Source organism: Fusarium tjaetaba, assembly GCF_013396195.1.
Source record: "Fusarium tjaetaba strain NRRL 66243 chromosome Unknown NRRL66243_c0000059, whole genome shotgun sequence".
Classification (NCBI taxonomy): domain Eukaryota; kingdom Fungi; phylum Ascomycota; class Sordariomycetes; order Hypocreales; family Nectriaceae; genus Fusarium; species Fusarium tjaetaba.
The window spans coordinates 105,160-126,117 of record NW_023501255.1 but is presented as its reverse complement, the minus strand read 5'-3'; the positions used below and the strand labels follow the sequence as shown (position 1 = coordinate 126,117).

The following is a 20,958-nucleotide window of genomic DNA, read 5'->3' as shown; positions in this document are numbered from 1 at the left end:
GTCATTGCGTATCGGGTCGGGTTGTTGGTATTGTGCGAAAGGGCAAATTGTTTCTCAATGCCGGAGAGATGAAGAGGCGCAGTGGATAAGAACTGCGGACTTGGTGACAGCGTTGACACGTTGACGAGTATGATCAACTGTTGCGGACTGAGAACTGGGAATTGATTGATGATCCATCGACTTCTGCCACTCGGTCAGATACTTGAGATCTCGGCGTCTCGGTGGGAATAACACATTAGCCTTTTCCCCCTCCCGACAGAATAGGCTCTATTTTCCTCTTGTCCAATATCAACTCTCAAGAAATGAGGACTGGGAATATGATGGCGATATCTTGAGTCAGTTTGAGGTTGAAAGCGAAGAAAAGAGGTTAAATACAGCAATCACTAGAGAGCGAGCGAGGTAGGTACATACTTGGAGCGGCCGCCAGTAAATGGTTGACAGCCAGTAGCCAACCCGGCCCCGGACAGTGAGAAACAACCCCTACAGAGGCTTGCAGCCGCACCCGCTTCCACTTCCAAACGATGCGCTAGAATTGCCTACCTGAGGTACCTTAGCTGGGCGTGCACACCCCTTCCTTGTCGTCTACCCTTCAGTTTCGGGCTTAGTCGACAGGTGGACCTTTGCTTGGACGATCCACGCGAGTTTATCTCCATGCTCTGTTCTGTTAGGTTAGCTTACCGTCGGAGGACATGACGAACTGAGAGAGTGAGAGCTCCTTCATATTTTACATATTCTCCTGACCTCCCTCCTGTTTGGTTTTGCCTTGCGCTGTCCAGGGTCCTCTTTCTTACACGCCTCTTTTAAGGGACTGCTGCTTACTCCCTTGTGATCGGCTGTCTATTCATTGTCGATCCTTAATACCTACCTTTTATTAATACCGTTTCTTTTCTTGTTGTTTTGTTTGAGTTGGTTTGTCTCCTACAATAGCTACTCGACTACCAATTCGCATATTGAACAACATTCTACACCCCAACTCACAACTCCGATACGAGATACGAAATTCTGCAGTCACTGGGGTATCACTCACCAACCTCGAAACTCAATTGCGAGAATCCCAAGTAGATTCAGCCGTCACAATTCATCATGTCGGCGCTCTACGGGATCAACGCTAATAACGACGCCACTGCTGCAAGGCAGGGTGCTCCAGGCGCAGGCTCAACTGGTAACAATGTGCCTGCTGCTGACAAGCAAACCGACGACGAAGCGATCAACGAGAAGCCCTCATCATCACCTGCCGACACTCTAGGTAAAGATGAGGAAGACGAAGACTCAGAGATGGAGCGAAGAACCTCTATTGTTCAGGCCCTCGCTCGCTCTTATTCGCACGCCTCTGCCACTCACCCTAACGGACAGAATCCTTTCCAGGCTGGCGAGGATTCACCTCTGAACCCCAACTCTCCCAATTTTAACGCTCGCGAATGGGCAAAGTCTGTCGTGGAATTAGTTCACCAAGACGGCGCTAACTTCCGATCTGCTGGTGTTTGCTACCAGAACCTCAATGTCTACGGTTATGGTGGTGCTAGCGATTACCAGGGCGATGTCGCAAATGTGTGGCTCTCTCTGGGCGACCTTGTTGGAAGAGTCACTGGTCGCAAGCGACAGCGCATTGATATTCTGCGCAACTTTGATGGTGTTGTGCATAAGGGCGAAATGCTTGTCGTTCTTGGACCTCCCGGTGCTGGCTGCTCCACCACGCTCAAGACCATCGCTGGTGAACTCAATGGTATCTACGTCGATGAGGGGTCTTACTTCAACTACCAAGGTGAGTCGAATTGCAAATCTCGCACAAAAGGGGTGTTTGGGTTTCACGGACTCGATCTTCTGTTGCGATCGGCAATGGGCTTGTTGCGTGCAACACAACCCGTACCTACATGCGCCCAAGTAACCAGTATCTAACACAATGTGCCACAGGTATGACCGCCAAGGAGATGCACTCCCACCACCGTGGTGAGGCTATCTACACCGCCGAGATTGATGTTCATTTCCCTATGCTGTCTGTTGGTGATACCCTCACCTTCGCTGCTCGAGCTCGACAGCCCCGTCAGCTTCCTCAGGGCTTGAACAGAAACGACTTTGCCGATCACCTCCGAGATGTTGTCATGGCTATGTTTGGTATTTCTCACACCGTGAATACCCGCGTCGGTAACGAGTACATCCGTGGTGTCTCGGGTGGTGAGCGCAAGCGTGTTACCATTTCTGAGGCTGCCTTGTCTGGTGCTCCTCTGCAGTGCTGGGATAACTCAACTCGAGGTCTCGACTCCGCCAACGCCATCGAATTCTGCAAGACCCTCCGTCTTCAAACCGAGCTTTTCAACAACACCGCTATTGTGTCCATCTACCAATCGCCTCAGAGCGCTTATGACCTGTTTGACAAGGCCACTGTCATCTACGAGGGCCGACAAATCTTCTTTGGCCGCGCTGATGCTGCTAAGCAGTACTTTATCAACCTGGGTTTCGAGTGCCCTGCCCGCCAGACCACCCCTGATTTCCTCACTTCCATGACTGCTCCTAACGAGCGAATCGTTCGTGACGGTTTCAAGGGCAAGGTTCCTCGAACCCCTGATGAGTTTGCTACCGCTTGGAGAAACAGCGCCGAGTACAAGGCTCTGCAGGCCGAGATTGAAGACTACAAGGTCGCTCATCCCATCAACGGCCCAGACGCTGAGGCTTTCCGTGCTTCCAAGCAAGCTCAGCAGGCTAAGCGACAGCGTGTTAAGTCTCCCTACACTCTCTCCTACTCCCAGCAGATCCAGCTTTGTTTGTGGCGTGGATGGCTGCGACTCAAGGGTGACCCTGGTATCACTGTTGGCTCTCTTATTGGTAACTTCGTCATGGCTCTTATTATCGGTTCCGTCTTCTTCAACCTGGATGAAACTTCAAGCAGTTTCTTCCAGCGTGGTGCTCTCCTGTTCTTTGCTGTTTTGATGAACGCTTTCGCAAGTGCTCTCGAGGTAAGCTTTATTCCAATCTCACTCCTGACCAATACTAACAGTCTCAGATTCTGGCCCTGTATGCGCAACGTCCAATTGTTGAAAAACACAGTCGTTATGCATTATATCATCCGTCTGCAGAAGCTATATCTTCGATGCTGTGCGACATGCCCTATAAAATCGCCAACACGATCGTTTTCAACATTACGCTTTATTTCATGACAAACCTAAAACGCGAGCCAGGAGCCTTCTTCTTTTTCATCCTTATGTCTTTCGTTGTGGTTTTGGTCATGTCCATGATCTTCCGTACCATTGCGTCCGCTACTCGCAGTTTGTTCCAGGCTCTTGTCCCGGCCGCCATTCTCATTCTGGATCTTGTCATTTTCACCGGCTTCGTCATTCCAAAGCGCTACATGCTCGGATGGTGCAAATGGCTCTACTGGATCGACCCTATCGCCTACGCTTTTGAGGCTGTCGTCGTCAACGAATTCCACAACCGCGACTACACTTGCAACGAGTTCGTTCCTAGCCCTTCGGTTCCTGGATACGGAGATGTTGCAACGGAGAACCGTGTGTGCAGTGCTGTTGGAGCTGAACCTGGAAGAGCTGCTGTAAACGGTGACCGATACGCCGAGCTGCAGTTTGGATACAGATGGGAGAACCGCTGGCGCAACTTTGGTATCGTTATCGCATGGATCATTCTTTTCACTTTCACCTACATGGTTGCCGCCGAACTCGTTTCTGAGAAGAAGTCCAAGGGTGAAGTCCTTGTCTACCGACGCGGTCACAAGCCTGCTGCCGTTGCCAATGCTGAGAAGAAGCATAGCGACCCTGAGGCTGCTATGGCTCACATTGGTCCCGTTGTCACTGCTGAACGCACTCGAAGCCGAACCCACAAGGATGGCGGTATGCTCCAGGAACAGACCTCGGTCTTCCAGTGGCATGATGTCTGCTATGAGGTTAAAATCAAGGACGAAACCCGTAAGATTCTGGATAATGTCGATGGCTGGGTCAAGCCTGGTACCCTGACAGCCCTGATGGGTGTTTCTGGTGCCGGTAAAACCACTCTGCTTGATTGTTTGGCCGACCGTACATCTATGGGTGTTATCACAGGCGAGATGTTGGTCGATGGTAACCCTCGAGACATGTCCTTCCAGCGCAAGACCGGTTATGTTCAGCAACAGGATCTTCACCTTCAGACCTCGACCGTCCGAGAGGCCCTCAACTTCAGTGCCCTCCTACGCCAGCCCGCTCACGTCCCTAAGCAGGAGAAGCTCGACTATGTGGAACAGGTTATCAAGCTCCTTGATATGGAAGAATATGCCGATGCCGTGGTTGGTGTTCCTGGTGAAGGTCTCAACGTTGAGCAACGTAAGCGTCTTACTATCGGTGTCGAACTTGCTGCCAAGCCTCCTCTGCTGCTCTTCGTTGATGAGCCTACATCTGGTCTCGATTCTCAAACCTCTTGGGCTATTTTGGATCTTCTTGAGAAGTTGACAAACGCCGGTCAAGCCATTCTCTGCACTATTCATCAGCCCTCTGCAATGTTGTTCCAACGCTTCGACCGACTCCTTTTCCTTGCCAAGGGTGGCAAGACTGTCTACTTTGGTGATATCGGCGAGAACTCCAAGACCATGACCAGCTACTTTGAGCGTTACGGTGGACACTCCTGTCCCCCTGAGGCTAACCCCGCTGAATGGATGTTGGAAGTTATTGGTGCTGCTCCCGGATCTCACACCGAACTCGACTGGTTCCAGACTTGGCGTGACAGCCCCGAATATCAGGAAGTCCAGGCCGAACTTGAGCGTATCAAGCGTGAGAAGCAGGGCGTTGAGGATACCGATGTCGATGACGGTAGCTACCGCGAGTTCGCTGCTCCCTTCATGGTCCAACTCAAGGAGGTCCTCTTCCGTGTTTTCCAACAGTACTGGCGTACTCCCGTCTACATCTACTCCAAGGCTGCTCTCTGCTCTCTCGTCGCTCTCTTCATCGGTTTCGTCTTCTTCCGAGCCCCCAACAGTATCCAGGGTCTTCAGAACCAGATGTTCGCCATCTTCAACTTGCTTACTATCTTTGGTCAACTCGTACAACAGTCTATGCCTCAATTCGTCATTCAGCGTTCCCTCTACGAGGTTCGTGAACGTCCTTCCAAGGTCTACTCATGGAAGATCTTCATGTTAGCGCAGATTATCGTCGAATTGCCTTGGAATAGTTTGATGGCTGTTATCATGTTCTTTGGCTGGTACTACCCTGTCGGTCTTTACAACAACGCTTCTGATGCCGGTCAAACTACCGAACGTGGTGCCCTTATGTTCTTGCTACTATTGGCTTTCCTCATCTTTACTGCTACCTTCTCCACTATGATCATCGCTGGATTCGAAACAGCTGAGGGTGGTGCCAACGTTGCTAACCTGTTGTTCATGCTTTGCCTGATTTTCTGTGGTGTCCTCGCTCCCAAGGGAACTCTACCCGGCTTCTGGAAGTTCATGTACTACGTGTCCCCGTTCACATATCTAGTCGGAGGCATGTTAGCAACAGGTGTCGCCAATACGGAAGTCACCTGCGCTAGCAACGAACTCGTACCCATCACACCACCCAATGGTTCAACTTGTACTGAGTACATGGGTGACTATATCAAGGCTGTCGGCGGTTACTTCGTTGACCCCGATGCCACCTCCAACTGCGAGTTCTGCACTGTTCAGTACACCAACACGTACCTCGCCGGCGTCAACATTGACTACGCCGACCGATGGCGCAACTTTGGTCTTCTGTGGGTGTACATCATCTTCAACATGGGTGCTGCACTTTTCATCTACTGGCTTGCGCGTATGCCCAAGAAGAGCTTCAAGAAGAAGACCGTCAAGAAGGAGTAAAAAAAAAGTGGAAAAAATAAATATCTTGTACTGGGTATGAGACTGGAGGATTTTTGTTATTTACTAGAGTTTGTGAGGGTGCTGAGCCTTTGCATATAGACGGCATGGCATTGCCGAACATGTACATATGAGTTTTTACTAGACACTGTAATATGATGGACACAGATGCGGGATGGAGGAAGAATACCCATACCCCTTTCAATAAAAATTTCTTAAAATATCTGGACTTTTTTATTGAAGTGTGATGTCTGTTCAAGCACCTCCATGTTGAGATAGATAGCCTTCAAATGGCATCACCAGTTTTTCCTTCGCCTTGCGCAATGGCACAACTCATATGAGCACATAAGCCTCATAGCATACCCAGAGTGCTATGGGCGGTCATTCATCTTCATTTCAACACCACCATCAACACCGCGCTATGCATCAGTCACTCCCAAATGCTCAAGCCTATGTACAACTTTGCTTTTCTTTTACAACATTCGAAAACATCAACTTTTAAGCCTTGCCAGGCCAGATCTCCTTAGCGACATCGTTGACAAGCTTGAGCTTGGCAAACATCTTCTCCTCGGTCATACCCTCAGCGCCGACAGCGACACTAGCGAAACCGCACTGGGGGCTGATGCCGACCTGCTCAAGGGCCTCCTCGAGGCTGCGACCCTGACCATCAGCGATGATCTTGGCAGCGTCGAGCACGCGGTGCTTGATGACCTGGGCATCCTCGAGCTCGGGCTCCTTGGTGGTGATGACTCCGAGGACGACGTTCTTGTGCTTGGGGAGGAAGCGGAGGGGCTCGAAACCGCCGGAACGAGGGTTGTCGTACTCGAGGAAGAAGGTGTCGTAGTTGAGGACGGTGAAGAACTTCTCGGCGATCTTCTCGTATGAACCCTCGCTGAAGTGCATGGACTTGGAGAAGTTTCCTGTGGCGTGTAAGTGAGTGGATCCGATATCACTGAGTGTGAAACAAACCTCTGCAGACGTGGAGTCCAACGTGGAGACCTTCAGGTCGGTCGGCGATAGCATCGTTGTGAGCCTTGAGATAAGTGTCGAACAGCTTGTCAGGGTCAACACCCTCATCTCTCAGAGACTGGAGCATCTCATCGGAGCAGAAGTAAGCGAGGGTGGGGTCATCGATCTGGATGTTTCGCACGCCCGCATCATACAAAGTTTTGAACTCCTGACGGTAAGCCTTGGCCAAATCGGCAAAGAAGTCCTCATCGTTAGAGTAGGCCTCAGGGCTGTAGCACTTTCCAGAGGCGAGTCGCAGGTGGAAATAGCAAGGAGGAGGCATGGTGAACTTGCACTCAGCCCACTGCTCGCGAGGAACGCACTCGCGGAGCATCTTCCAGTTATCAAGGTAAGGGCTCTTCTTGTACTCGATCTTGGACTCGCAGAGAGCAGCCATGGGATACTGCTTACCAGCCTTCTTCAGCGCAGCAATAGGAGGCGCAGAGAGACGGACAAGATCCCAGGGAACAGGCTCAACCTCGCGGAAACCTCCAAGACGCTCAAAGAAGCCAGAGAAGTAGTACTTGCGATCGAACTCGCCGGAGGAAATAGCGCGAACTCCATGCTCCTGCTGCTTCTTCACGATATCAGCAATAGCAGCCTTTTGCGTCGCAGCGAGCTGCTCAGCAGTGACCTGACCAGCATCGGCCTGCTCCTGGGTGCGAGACAGCGCCTCAGGGCGGATGAGAGAGCCGATGTGGTCGGCGTGGAAGGGGAGCTTTGTGACAGTCATTTTGAGCGCGAGGAGAGTTCAATTGAGCGGTTTCATGGCTGCGGGAGTAGCCATCATGGCTCTTTTTATCATGGGCATCATGACATGGGGGTAATTCTCCAAGCAAACCCGGACCAATCAATGGCCCAATGATGACTGCGTTGAGAGTAGCATGTCTCCATATGACCCCTCCTCCTCCGCAGATCTTCGGTTGATGGACACGGCTGTTGAGATGAGGGGAGGGTTAGGGTTACGATGTTTGGAGTTCATGTCATGATCATGAACAGAACTGAAGCAGGAGAATGTCTGAATCGCATATCAAATGTCGTGTGTACTTGACAGCGCAAGGCAAGTAAGGCATATGATTGAGCATGGGCCAATGTAGTAACTCAGTTGGCCGATGCGGGCATGTCACTGAGGAGTCTCGAAGAATGGTAACAACAGGCGAGGCGCAAATGGCCTTGACAATAACTGCTCATGACATCTCGGCTCATGTATCTTATCAGGTATCTGAAGAATAGGATCTGTCAGTCATGATGAAAAGGAGAGAGATCAGTTTGTGAGTTCAATTGCTAAAAGGTAAGAACACGGATGATGCTTACACTGCCGCTATCAATGTTGATGTTTTTGATAAGAATTGTTTTGTTCCAAAGGAAACAGGGGCAACAATCTTTTTCAAAGCCCAGGAACGACAATGCCCAAGCAACTAACCAAGGGGCAAAGTCTGGTGTCTCACTTGGAGCATACCGCAGAACCAAGGCTTGCAACATTTCACGTGTGTTTCTCCTACATTTCAGTGGTCTCATCGAGATCGGGTCCAAAAGTGCTAGATCGTACTGAAGAAAAAGTAAAGAACTTACTAACACTCGATAAGTGAGACTATCCAAGCAAGGGAGCAAGATTTGACCAACCCAAAACACAAAAACATTGTATCCCTCCCTTACTTTGAGCCTTGGCACAATGAGATGACTTGAGTTTAACTACCTACACGTCAAATAAGAAAGTTTAATATGTAATTTTCTGCAAGCCATTAAATTAAGCGGCTTGCATAAGGCGACAAATAAAAGCCCTCCCTGGCATCAGAAGCGAAGACAGGGGAGATTAGTGAATCGTGGGCGTTTTTTTCTTGCTTTGCCCACTAACATAGGCTCCGATGAGAAGCGGGAATGGCTCCAACGGCACGCGCTGCCAACATTCCTCACAAGCAAGTGTTATTGTCGCAGCTTTTACTTGGCTTTCCAATTTTAGCATTGCAGTTGGTGATCAAACATAGGAGGCGCAACGTTGCCACACGTTAATTTGATCGTCAGGAACAAGGAGCTTTGGAGATGTTTGTCTAGGTATACTGATGTGCTGTTGTGTAACGGAGGCGCAAATAAGGGTGTTTTGTACCTTGCATGAAAATCTTGTAGTACATGATTGCAATATCAACGACTTGGCACGGCAAGTTCTGATCCGGAGAGCGATGATACTGGAAATGGAGTTCCCTGATGTTATCAGCCCAAGCATTAATTGACTTTGGAACGAGTGCGGTAGCTAAAGCTTCTCCTCACGTCATAGAAAGATCATCATCACTAGGTTATCAATCAAGAGCTATCAAGTGATTGTATGACTCGACTGGTTAGTATCAGTCTGTAAGCTCCGGAAACAGACAAGGCTATCGTCGTAGGGCTCTGGCGAGCTTCCGAGACTACCGAATGCCGGCTTGTTTAGGCTCAGAGAGTGATCCATGTCAACTCAAGCTTAACATGCTGACATGGTTGGTTCCTTGGATGAGCTGCATTCAAAGGATCGACTGTGGAGTTGGTGATTCCTAGTCGATGTAAGTCAGTTATCGCCAAGCAAGAAGTGGGTTAGATGAAAATTGTTAGAAAGTGTATTGAGCTCTAGCCAATCAATAATTGAGGTTTGATCTCTGATACGAGCCGTGAATTCCAGTGATATTTTTCTTACAAGGTTATACGAGAACTTGAAGCTTTGGCTATAGCTCTTCCTGCAGTAAAAAAACTTAGATTAAGCTTGGCGATACCAAAAACGTCGAAATAAACATCAGCTTTAACAAGCACCCCATTATTTTGAGGCATTTCCTGATCATTTCCTGTTGTTCAAGTGTCATGGACTTGGCATTGGACTGTCGAAAACTACCCTATACCTCCTCCGTCCGGCTCGGCGGCCTCCGCAAAAACCATCGGCCCGCATAACACAACAAGTCAGACTTGATTCATGTCTCATACCAGCTTTCAGCTCTCCCTTGGTAAGACCAACCTTTCTTCCACTTCTCACGAACGCAATTTCCCCCTAGTGGGACATCTGTTAGCTTCCGGGATGGATAATCTAATGTCTCGATCTTGTGGACATGAACAAGAAACCCAAAACAAAACAAAACACTCATAGCACAAATGCTTTCGAGATATGGAAGAACCTGTTTCCCCGGATTGTGCTAAAGAATGCTCGCATCCGGCGGCGGCCGAAGGGAGGGGGAGGGGTCTGATAAACGGTTTCGAAACAGGGTTGATCTTTTGCCTTGTCCGATCTCAAGTTCCAACTGCTGAAAACGCTATGTGAGTGATACTCAAGCGAGTATAGTCGCCTTTGAAGGAGCCACAAAACACACCAGATATTGCTCTGCCTATTTCTGGTGACCAATGACGTACATTCTTGGGTGATGGAGATTAGGCCTCGTTACATTTCTGCCAGATCCCACATGAGGGGAACCTTTGAGAAAGCGTGCTCTGATAGCGAGTGCTCTTTTTCGACGCATCCAGGAATGGGTCGCGCGCATGCGGAGAAATTATTTCTTGGCTATTAGTGTGATGCCGATGGGCCGTCGGTATCCAAGAAGCGGTAGAACATGGAGGAATTCAGAGCGCTTCGATACATGTGGAATCACTCCTCTGAGGGAGGGTAGGCCACGGCATTGGGATGAGTGTCTCAGCAGAATACCGTGTCAGCAGCCTCACGTATCAACAAGTGAGATAGAGGCTATCAGTATTCTCATCTGGAATTCAGAGTAATCTTACAACCCGAGGTGTTGCAGAGCCAAATTCTCAAGCGGCGGGGATTTTGGGGCCCAAAACAAGCTCCTCAGAGTGTGGAGTGGGAGTGAGACATGTCAAGTCAGGGGCACTGCATTCTTTGCTTGTGGGACGGGAACGCCATGTCTCAACAGTCACAGCACAGTAACTCTGGACTTGTTTGCGTTGGGGGGGCTCGATGCATTCGTCGAGGACCAGACAGAACAGACTATCGGCGCGAGGCTTAGTCTGTGGTCCTAGGACGATACCCATACAATCTCAGCCCCAAGGCAAGGGGACCCAGATCATGTATAAAGAGAGGGCTTGATTCCGTCCAAAGCTCAACTTCTTTCCTACTCTCATCATCAAGCAACTCAAACACCCTCGATCCCCTCGCTTCTCTTCCGAGAGCTGTTTTCCAGTCGTTACACACCCCAGTCATTCGCTCTAAAGAACCACCATCACAAAAATGCGTTACACCGAGCTCCTCGCCCTGGCCATGGGCAACTTGGCCGCTGCCCAGTTCACCACTGGCCGCTTCTCCAACACCACCACTGGAGCCATTGAGACTGGCACTGCCACCACTGGCACCGATGTCACCGGCACTGAGACCTCCGGTGCCGCTACCAGCACATCTGCTGGCGGCATTGGCAACCCTGACGGCTTCAACTTCCTCGGATGCTTCTCTTCTGAGAACGGCTTCCCTGGCTTCACTCAGGCCTACTCCTCTGAGGAGAACGACTCTGAGCGTTGTGCCGATGCCTGCTTGGGCTCCAACTTCTTCGGTCTCTACGACAACAGCTGCTACTGTGGTAACGAGCTTGACCTTAGCACCTCTCCTGCTGTCAACACTGACCAGTGTGACATCACTTGCCCTGGCAACTCGGATGAGAACTGTGGTGGTCTCTCTTCTGGCGACCGCCTCATGCGCCGACAGGTCGCTGTCAACGTTCTTCTCTCCGTCTACGTCGCCATCGGTGTGAACCCCGGTGAGACTGACACTGTCATCAACACCGACTTCGTCACCGAGACCCTCCCTCCTGTCACCACCACTGCCACCGTCACCTTCACAGAGGACGGCACCACCGTCACCCAGACCGTCACCACTGTTCTCCCCGCCATCCCCACCGATGTCATCATCATCTGCTACGGTAACTACTGTGCTCCTCAGGTCCACTGCCCTACATGCACCAAGTGGCAGATCGTCTGCGAGGACGGCCTCTGCGCTCCTCGTGAATGCTACGACGACACCTGGAGCCAGCTCAAGATCTGCAACAGCGGAAAGTGCCACTATGCCGACTACACTGGCGATGAGTGCAACCAGCGCATCGTCTGCTACGGCAACGAGTGCCAGCGTGACCAGCACTACTCTGTCGACTACGCTCGCAAGTTCGTCTGCGACGTCGATGAGAACCGATGGTACTTCGATGAGTGCAAGGACGACTGCTACACCTACGAGAAGTGCTCCAACGGCGAGTGCAAGCCCGTCTCTCCTCCCGCCAAGCCTACTGCGCCTGTCTCCCCTCCCAAGCCTGTCACCTCCGGCAAGCCTCCTGTTGTTGTCGTCCCCGAGCCCGAGACTCCCTCCAAGCCTGTCACCCCCGGCAAGCCCGAGACTCCTGCTAAGCCTGAGACTCCCGCCAAGCCCGAGACTCCTTCTACTCCTTCCAAGCCCGAGACCCCTGAGACCACTGGCACTGGCTCCAAGCCTGAGGTCCCTGTTGTGACCGCCGGTGCTGCCCAGAAGACCTTCGCCGGTGTGGCCGCTGCCATCGCCGGTCTTGCTTTCGTCCTGTAAAGGAACTGAACAAGCAAAACCTTCTTCTTCTTTCTCCCCGGATTTTGGGACTTTTCTCTCATAGATGCCGGAGTCTCTTGCCCGGCAAAGCTCAGCATTCATCACGTCTTTTGCTCTTGATAGCAACAAAACACGCATATGTGTAACGTTTAACGTTCTTGGTTTATTCTTAACACCAGTCGATTATAATTTGGGGAGATCTGGCTCTGCGATATCTTGTACGATAGATTAGGGTCTCGGCTGTCCATTTCGATGGTGGTACCTTTTTGGCGATTAGAAATCAGTAGTATTTCGGCTTTAATATGGCTTCATGACTTTATTCTTACTTTTAGAGGATTCTAATGTGACAGTGATTCTCTCTACTCTTTCTTTTCTCTGACAATTGTGATTTTCTACTGTGGCTGGATTGAATAGGATCATCTCTGATACGTTTATCTTGAGACTTACATGAAAGTAAGGGAGACTGTCTCTAAAGCCGGTTCCTTACAGGAGGAATATGCAGGGGACTGTCGTGTAAGTCAGCCTCAGGAGAAGCCGTCTGACAGCTTGTCGTAGAGCAACACAATTGGCCAGCCATGAAGTGGATTCTCATATGCAGTATAATTTCTTTTTGTGTCTGGAACGATATGTAGTGGAGATTCATCGTATCTCGATCTTAGAGAGAGAATATGACAGTAGACAACTTTTAGCAATTAGCCGCGACACTATAACATCAATCACCTCGTGCTCATAAACAGGTTCTAAATGGCCAGAGGTGTCAAACTTTGGGTTGCATTGAGTAAAAAGTTCCTATGCTCTGCTTTCGTGAAGTGTTGGCTTGGCGATGTGATACTGATAGCAACGTGACCAACAGCCTTGTCAGCGCCCGCAATGCTTTTTACAGTTGATGTTGCAAGCATGTCGATTGAAGTCCTTCTCGCAACCCGTATCTAGTCAGATGTTGTTGCGGTCTGGAAAGTTTAATATGGATAAATACCTGGTCTCTAGGCAGCCGCATTTCACGATAGTATCCTGATTGCTGGAAGAATGGCACTCCTAGTAGTGTCCAATAGCAGCAGTGAAATGAGGGTAATCGATAAAGCTTAGGGCTATAAGGTAAGAGATGCGAACTGATGGGCATGCACCCCTGCTTGGTGATAGCATCTCGCAACTCGCTCGGTTAATATCCATCACATCACGCTTCGATCCAGGGTTCAAGGGTACCCGTCCCGCATCGTGCACGGTGAGCATTAATGCAAGACCGTTTATGGCAGTTGTAAGCTCTTATCGTCAAGGGAATATGATATAGTTCCTAATGTCTGGTGATTGACAGCTTGATAAATGGTATATATGTAAACGTGAGGTTTAAACAAGAATTGCACGGGTAGTCTCGGGCTCAGAGCTGTCGCAAGAGCGGAGTAAAGCCTGTTTCTGGTGAAGATGACCTTATGCTAAATGGCTGGGTGCAGAGAAATGGAACATGATGCTGTACAACAGCGGGCCTTATCCCTTGTGTCGGTACGACAAGGATGGATACGTAATTGCGGTCTGAGCTTGAATGAAGATGCTTACGAGGTGTTTATCTTGATAGTGTTTTATCGTGCTGACATCGTTTCAACCATACCATTCATTTAGAGCCGATAGAGAGCTACAGAGTTGGATATATGAATGAGACTGACTTGAAGAATCACAGCATATTTTTGTTTGTCTAGTGTCCAGAAACAGCAAGATTCTTTTTCGGAGCAAAGTGCCAGGGCCCGAGATCCTTGATTGGTTCGGTTTGTTCTCGTTGGATGGTGCAAGATGCCTGACATGGGCTTCATGGACAAGGTCTGGCTACAGTACCCAAGCTTGGAATACCCAGAGCCTTGGCTGTTATGTATACATGGATCTTGATGACAAGTGGTCTTAACAATACCTGCTTATAAATAATCTTATTTTATCTGATTAATTTATCGTTAATTGACCTGATAAACAATGTCGAATCTAGGTTCTCTTCAGAATAATTCATGCCCAAGACCCCTCATGTCAGTGTAACCCTTGATGCGGAGTCGAAAAGGAAACGGAAAAAAAGGTGGAGGTTGTGTCTGTGTGTGTGTGTGTGACTGTGACCGCCAGACTCGACTGCATGAAAACCCTTGCTCCTGATTGACTTGAATGTGGATTGAGGCGTTATGATTTGCCTGGAGGCTTCTGAGCGGTACCAACAGACTGGAACTGGTCCCCTCTTTAGGTCATCTGGGGACAGCCACATTCTTGTACTGTATTTTTGGAGAGTAATTTTTCCAGATTCTCGGTAGCGATGTCATCCGTCACAGTCACAATCACAGTGATACACAGACAAACAGACATTGTTATAGAAGTGATGATATGATATGATATTATGAGGTTTATATACTAGTCATGAGCACACCAACCAACTGTAAAAAGTGTCAATCCTTTCCCAACTTCATTAATAGACGTGCATATTTCTCCTCTTTTTTCTTTGATAGCTTCCCTTTCGCTATCGTTCTCAGTATGGAGTAGCTTTTTAGTCTCTTCGGAATGGATTCTCTCTAACCCAACTTGGCCTGGTCTTACCGTTTACCGTCTCTTTTTTTTTTAAAAAGCAACTCAACTGACCTTTGTTCTACTCTACTCTACTTGCCCTGATCCCTTGATCAGTCTTTCTCTTCATCTTTGGCTCTTTATATATCGATGCCAACCAAGTCTCATTGTCATCAACACCAAAGCCAATACATCACCATACATTAGCTTAGCTTCGTCTTCCATTGACTTACAGCCCTAAGCTTATAGCGCCTTGTCCGCTATAAGGTTACTGACGTCAGGTCGATCTACGGAGCAAAGCGCCATCCCGCTCAATCTCACCTTAGCGTCTTCTACTCCCTGACTATCTCCTGTCCCTACTTCAACGGCTCAAACTCTCTCTGTTTAATGTTTGTTTTTGACTGCAACATCATAAAAACTCTGTTGTGTCGGCCCTCGATCATCACCCGCGGTATGCGCATACCCCTGCCACTGCGCTCACGATAATGAACTCGCCCCCAAACTCATTCTCTCGTCAATCCGACGATTCTCCATCCTCCAACCCCAGAAATAGCGCCGGTAAAGATCAGTCCCGCTATATGGTGCCCCCATCTCCGGCGTCTTCGACGACATCTCCTTTGGCTGTAGGCTCGGCCCACGAAGCGGCTCTTATACATAGCATTGAGCAAGGCGAATATGCGACCGACGACGACGAAACACGAAGTCTGACCGACAGTATACGACAACACATTGTAGAGGGTGGTTTGCGATACCATAGGTACGGATGAATACGAACCGTCCTTACTCAATGGCTGACAGTAGACCACAGCTACCATGCAGGGAAATACCTTTTCCCCAACGACGAGGCCGAGCAGGATCGGGAGGAGCTCAAGCATAATTTGACTGTGTACCTTTGTGATGACAGACTCTTCTTCGCGCCAATTGAGCAACTATTGGAACAAGGGGCAGAGGTGTTAGACCTCGGAACTGGCATCGGAAAATGGTGCATTGACCGTGAGATCCACCTCAAGAAACTTCATACCAAGTCGGGAGTCTCATTGCTGACCCGAATAGTTGCCGATATATACCCCAAATCGCAATTCCACGGCATGGACCTTTCACCCATACAGCCAGACTGGGTCCCAGAGAATGCCATCTTTGTTGTCGACGACATAGAGCACGAAGCTGGCTGGACCTATGGAGACGAGACATTTGATTACATACACATACGCCACACAGTTCATTCTATCAAAGACCGAGAATTGCTCTGGGAACGAATCTGGAAGTATGACATTCGCTCGCTTTTATCTGTTCGCAAGCTGACTCTCACGCAGACACCTAAAACCAGGGGGCTATGTCGAAATCCAGGAGTTTAACTACATCGCAGCTTGCGACGATGACTCATGCGACGGTCCATATGCTTGGAGGGACTATTGCAAATATCTCTACGAAGGAATGATGGCCCTCGGCACAGATCTGCACGGCATTACTCACGTGGGACCTGAACTACAAGAAGCAGGCTTCGAAAACATCACAACCAAAGCCTACAAGTGTCCACTTGGTCCGTGGGCAAAGAAGAAACGACTACAAGAGTGTGGTCATGTTTTAAGAGATGTCGTTATGTTGTCTCTTCATGGCCTATCTCGAAAACCGCTTCGCGATGGTCTTGGCTGGACGTTGCTCCAGATCGAGATGTTCCTCGTCGAAGTCCGAAAGTCATTGACTCAGGAAGTTAACGGCTTACCCAAGTTCCATACTTATTTCCCTTACTTAAACATTCACGCCCGGAAACCCCTGAACTCGCAAAGGCCGATTAGGGAAGACGCGTGAGACGGGTGTTCCTGGGGACACCATGACGCATAGCATACACGACACATAACGATTGGACGAGATACAACACCATTAGCATAAGAAAGCATCAACACACATGGGAGCATGGCCTGGCGTTTGACGGATTGCATAAGGGGGCTAACTAGAGCCCGTGATGAAACATTGCTTACAAGGCGTAACTGGGAAATTTCCCTTCCTTTCATTCATGGCTAGGCAGCCGATATAATATACAGCCGGCGAAATACTATCATAAATCATGAGTTCTCCATTTTAGCTAACATCATGCAAACTTAGTATGTGATGGTCTGCAGCAGTCTTGAAGTCATAAATCTTGGATCATGATATTGTGACTTGGCCCATCCATATGGCATCCTCAAGCGACCACAAGAACAAATACTATTCTGACCTGCCGTCATGCTCAACAGCCCAAAGATCACCAAATCGACTTCCCGGCGTCTCAACGAGCTCCCTTGGCCCACCAGATTCTACAACAGTACCCCTATCTAGAACAATAACTCTGTCGAAAAAGTCCATAACCATCTCAAGTCGATGAGACACCATGACAATTGTATAATTCTCAAATTCCTCACGAATAATCTCTTGCATAGCCCTGTCAGTTACTTTGTCGACACTGCTGCTTACTTCATCAAGCAACAGCAATCCACCTCGCTTCTCACCCCCAGCGAAGCGATCGCGCACCCTACGACGAAGGATCGCTCGACCAAGGCTAAACAGCTGTTTTTGTCCAGCACTGAGATCATCGGCGCTCATACCAGCGTTGAGGCTGCCTTTATCTTGGACAAAGCCTGCTAGCCGCACCGTGTTGAGAACGTTGAAGCATTCTGCGTCTGTGGCTGCCTTGTAAGGGTCGATGTTGTCTTTGACAGAGCTGCCATCCGGGAGAAACACTGCGTCCTGAGGAATGCAGATGACGCGCTTGCGTAAGGTAGCGCGGTCTATTTGATGTAGGTATATATCGTCGATCTTCATGTTCGAATCACAAGAGGGGAGAGGATCGATGAGACGTAAGAGGAGAAGAATAAGGGTTGACTTTCCACTTCCTGTACGGCCACAAATAGCGACTTTCTGACCTGGCAAAATGTCCAGCTCGAGATCACATAGTGCCAAGCTAGAAGAAGCTTCTTGTTGCTCACTATTGGGGGACTCATAAGAGGCTGAGACCTTCTGGATTTGTATGCTGCCGCTCTGAGGCCAGGTCTCGGGGGGCTTGATAACTTCCCCAGGTTTGTTCTCTGTCTCAACAGTTTCACTGAAGGATCTTAACCGACTTACAGCGCCTAGCGACGTCTCAAGGGAAGTGTAACTAGTGATGAGGTTCGACAAGGCTTCACTGAAGGTCAGAAGAGAGATAAGACTGGCGCCAGTCAAACCTGCATTGGTTCGAAGCTGAGTTGCAAGAGCGATGAGAAGAACGGCCGTGCCTGTAACGATGAAGTGAAGCAATGTGGCGAGCCATTGTTGAATCATTGCCAGGAGGTACGCTGGGCGCTGGGATGTGTCGAGAAGTTTGTTGCTATGGGCAATGTCAAATTGTTGCCACCCAAAGGCCCGAATAGTTGCAACACCTTTGATTGTGTCCGTGAAATGCGTACTAGAAGAGTCAGATTTCCGTTCTCGGTCCGTAGCAAACTAAAACTTACTACAGTGGGCTTTTGGCCTCAAGGTCGAGTAGTCGGATCTGGCGCGACGTACGGAGGTAAACTAAAGTCGCTTCGTTGAAGTTCTCGTGGAACTGAGAAGTCTTTTCGGGCTTGGTTCATGGTAGAAAACATCCTCCTCGTCCTCACCCTCCGAATCTGGAATTGTAGCTCCCAGGGCCAGCCTGGGACGTTTAGTGGCTTTTCCACCAGATTTTCCATCCCCCTTCTCCCTTGCAGAATGCGTGGTATTTATGGCTCTTTCTGCGAGGATTCCGCTTTCAACATCCATTAACTCAACTGGTGTCACCATCTCAGGGGCAGGCGCGACAGGGGTCGGTGGTTTGGCAGCAGATAGAGATGAGGCTGGCTCGGTCTGCGCAGCAGGAAGTTTGTCATTGTATTTCTATTCAATTCCTAATCAGTATTCATAACTAGGTAACTTGCAGAGTAGATGACTTGAAACTTACTTGGTGTGTCTTGTTTCTTACATGCCTCCTCAGATGACCAGAGCCCAACCTCTTGCCATGGCATGTCATGCCAACAACACGACAAATATCCCGGCCCACGAGTGACCAGTCAAGTTGTACATTGGGGAGATGGGCGTATTCGGGCCCCAGAAGATGCCGTCGAGCAGCAGCACCAGCTCGCTTGGCTTGAGCTTCAATTGAAGCCACTAGCTCACTCACTATTATAATATTTATTAGCGCCATGCTCCCTTTAATAAGCAAATATAAGCTTATTATAAGCTTATAGATATATGTTAGTAAGTACTCACTTGGGATAGGTGGCGAGGAAGGAGGTGGTGGAGGGATTGGTGGTTGATACATGTCTGGTTCATCATTATCAGGAAGGTCCATCCCCAAAGATTCGTCGACAATCTTCCATTCTTCGAGGTCATTGACCAATGATTGAGTTGCCATTGTAAGATAGTAAAATAGGTGTGAAAATAAAAGAAAGTCTGGTACTATGATCTCAGTACGATCATGGACAATTACTGGTAAAATTGGTGACAAGTTCCAGCTCAAGGCTCATCTCAATGGTTTCAATTTCTCTAGACTACCTACCAGAGGTACCTAGGTACATTTGTGTCTTCCGGTACCTTACCCAATCTCAAATTTCTCCTGCATCGCTCATGTGGAAGGAACGACGAAGGTGGCAGGCACACCGGTCAATTCTTTGGAAGGAAGGAGCGGCCCGCCTCACACTTACGCCCGGAAACTCAGGTTGCCGCCAATGGGATATAACAGTTCATGTTTGGGAGACATTCATGAGAGATAACTTGAAGTAATCTTTGTTTTTCCGTGAAGAATAAATGTCGTATCGGATCCCAGGTAAAGCGTCGCGCGTCACTCTGATTTGTGATAGCGAAATTGATCCGAAACACTTCACTCTATCGTTGGAATACTGACAAATAAAGTATATTGACCTCCGTCTTGACAGTTTCCTCTTCTACCATGATACAATTATTTGAGATTTGTTAATTTCTATTTAGGGGTAAATGCTGCAAAGATCTAGTCAAGAAGGCACCAGAATTGAGATTATGTTGGAGTTTACCCTGGCTTAAGGGGGGTCTCTTTGGGAACAGAAGGAAGTTTCGAGGAAATTCGTAATGGTCAAGAACACGCGATGGCACGAGTAAACATAAAACGCTGATACTGAGTATTTATATAATCATCAAATATCCAAAGCCCTGTTCCTGTAGCTTTATTGTTAACAAGACTGCTGTTCCTCCTTCGAGACTGGCCAGTCTGATTCTCTTCACTCCAGATATGTTCTCTTTTTTATATGCGTTTTCGAGCGAATGTCCGCTATTCTTTGCACTGTTTCAGTGTATAAAACATCAAGTGTCTAAAATGTCAATCCTCCATTCCCCTTCCACGGCATTGGCCGATATGTCTTGGGGAAGAGCAAAGATGTCGGTGTCTTTTGCGTGTTTGGTAAGGAACACCATGACAGAGAAGGCTTGGCCGCCAAATTTGCCGAGTATCTGTGGAAACGTATGTATTCCTGCATCCCTTCTCATGTGAAAGAACGCAACGGCCCCCAAATTTGTGAAGTTCTTATTGAGTGTGTGGATATCGATGCTATTGGTCCCCCCGAACTGCAAGCTTGACTGCTCTGGATCATGGAATAAATAATCATCTGCTGCGATTATCAGATCGACTTTGTTCACAAACCAATGTTATGCCCTCCGATCGGTCATTGCCAGGCCTCGCAGGTGCACTCATTGTAAACCGGATGCTCAGACACGGCCCACCAACTGGCAAATTTCTCAGATCTTCTTCATTCATGATGCCCCCCTTCGCGTCCTCTATGTGAAGTGTTGAAATATTTTCGATGCATGGCAATGTATGAAAGAATACTAGAAGCATCGTTGATTAGCCCGTGTACTTCACTCATAATCGGCCGCTTGACGCTCTAAAAGTCGAGGGGTTCTGTGGTCAATCCAACGAGGGTCTCATGTAGTTGGGAAAATAAACAACAATTCTAAGGTTTCATCGCGGGTGCGGGCCGGGCCGTGCGAACGGACGGTGGAGCTCAAGTGTTGAGAACTCACTGTCCCATTTGTCTCTAGTACTCTTCAAATTTAAGCCAAAGTTTTACAACTAGATTATAAAATCAGAGTTTTA

The 20,958-nt window shown here is 48.8% G+C and overlaps 5 protein-coding genes across 5 annotated transcripts; 3 read left to right on the top strand and 2 right to left on the bottom strand.

Moving 5' to 3' along the window:
• Nucleotides 1-1,083: 1,083 nt before the first annotated feature.
• FTJAE_2879 (ABC1 transport) lies at nucleotides 1,084-5,803 on the top strand (the record flags this gene model as incomplete). The annotated part of the gene is made up of 3 exons (XM_037349118.1): nucleotides 1,084-1,762; nucleotides 1,912-2,951; nucleotides 2,999-5,803. The coding sequence occupies 3 exons, from the start codon at nucleotides 1,084-1,086 to the stop codon at nucleotides 5,801-5,803; spliced, it is 4,524 nt and encodes a 1,507-aa protein (XP_037209996.1).
• A 495-nt stretch (nucleotides 5,804-6,298) lies between these two features.
• FTJAE_2878 (methionine synthase II (cobalamin-independent)) lies at nucleotides 6,299-7,541 on the bottom strand (the record flags this gene model as incomplete). The annotated part of the gene is made up of 2 exons (XM_037349117.1): nucleotides 6,299-6,720; nucleotides 6,770-7,541. 2 exons carry the CDS (start codon nucleotides 7,539-7,541, stop codon nucleotides 6,299-6,301), a joined length of 1,194 nt encoding a protein of 397 aa, XP_037209995.1.
• Nucleotides 7,542-11,003: 3,462 nt separating this feature from the next.
• FTJAE_2877 (Neurofilament medium polypeptide) lies at nucleotides 11,004-12,332 on the top strand (the record flags this gene model as incomplete). The annotated part of the gene is made up of 1 exon (XM_037349116.1): nucleotides 11,004-12,332. The coding sequence occupies one exon, from the start codon at nucleotides 11,004-11,006 to the stop codon at nucleotides 12,330-12,332; it is 1,329 nt and encodes a 442-aa protein (XP_037209994.1).
• Nucleotides 12,333-15,343: 3,011 nt separating this feature from the next.
• On the top strand, nucleotides 15,344-16,667 carry FTJAE_2876 (methyltransferase; the record flags this gene model as incomplete). The annotated part of the gene is made up of 3 exons (XM_037349115.1): nucleotides 15,344-15,615; nucleotides 15,667-16,122; nucleotides 16,172-16,667. 3 exons carry the CDS (start codon nucleotides 15,344-15,346, stop codon nucleotides 16,665-16,667), a joined length of 1,224 nt encoding a protein of 407 aa, XP_037209993.1.
• Nucleotides 16,668-17,063: 396 nt separating this feature from the next.
• Nucleotides 17,064-19,248, bottom strand: FTJAE_2875 (multidrug resistance; the record flags this gene model as incomplete). The annotated part of the gene is made up of 5 exons (XM_037349114.1): nucleotides 17,064-18,279; nucleotides 18,329-18,389; nucleotides 18,476-18,731; nucleotides 18,817-19,013; nucleotides 19,104-19,248. The coding sequence occupies 5 exons, from the start codon at nucleotides 19,246-19,248 to the stop codon at nucleotides 17,064-17,066; spliced, it is 1,875 nt and encodes a 624-aa protein (XP_037209992.1).
• Between the last annotated feature and the right edge of the window lie 1,710 nt (nucleotides 19,249-20,958).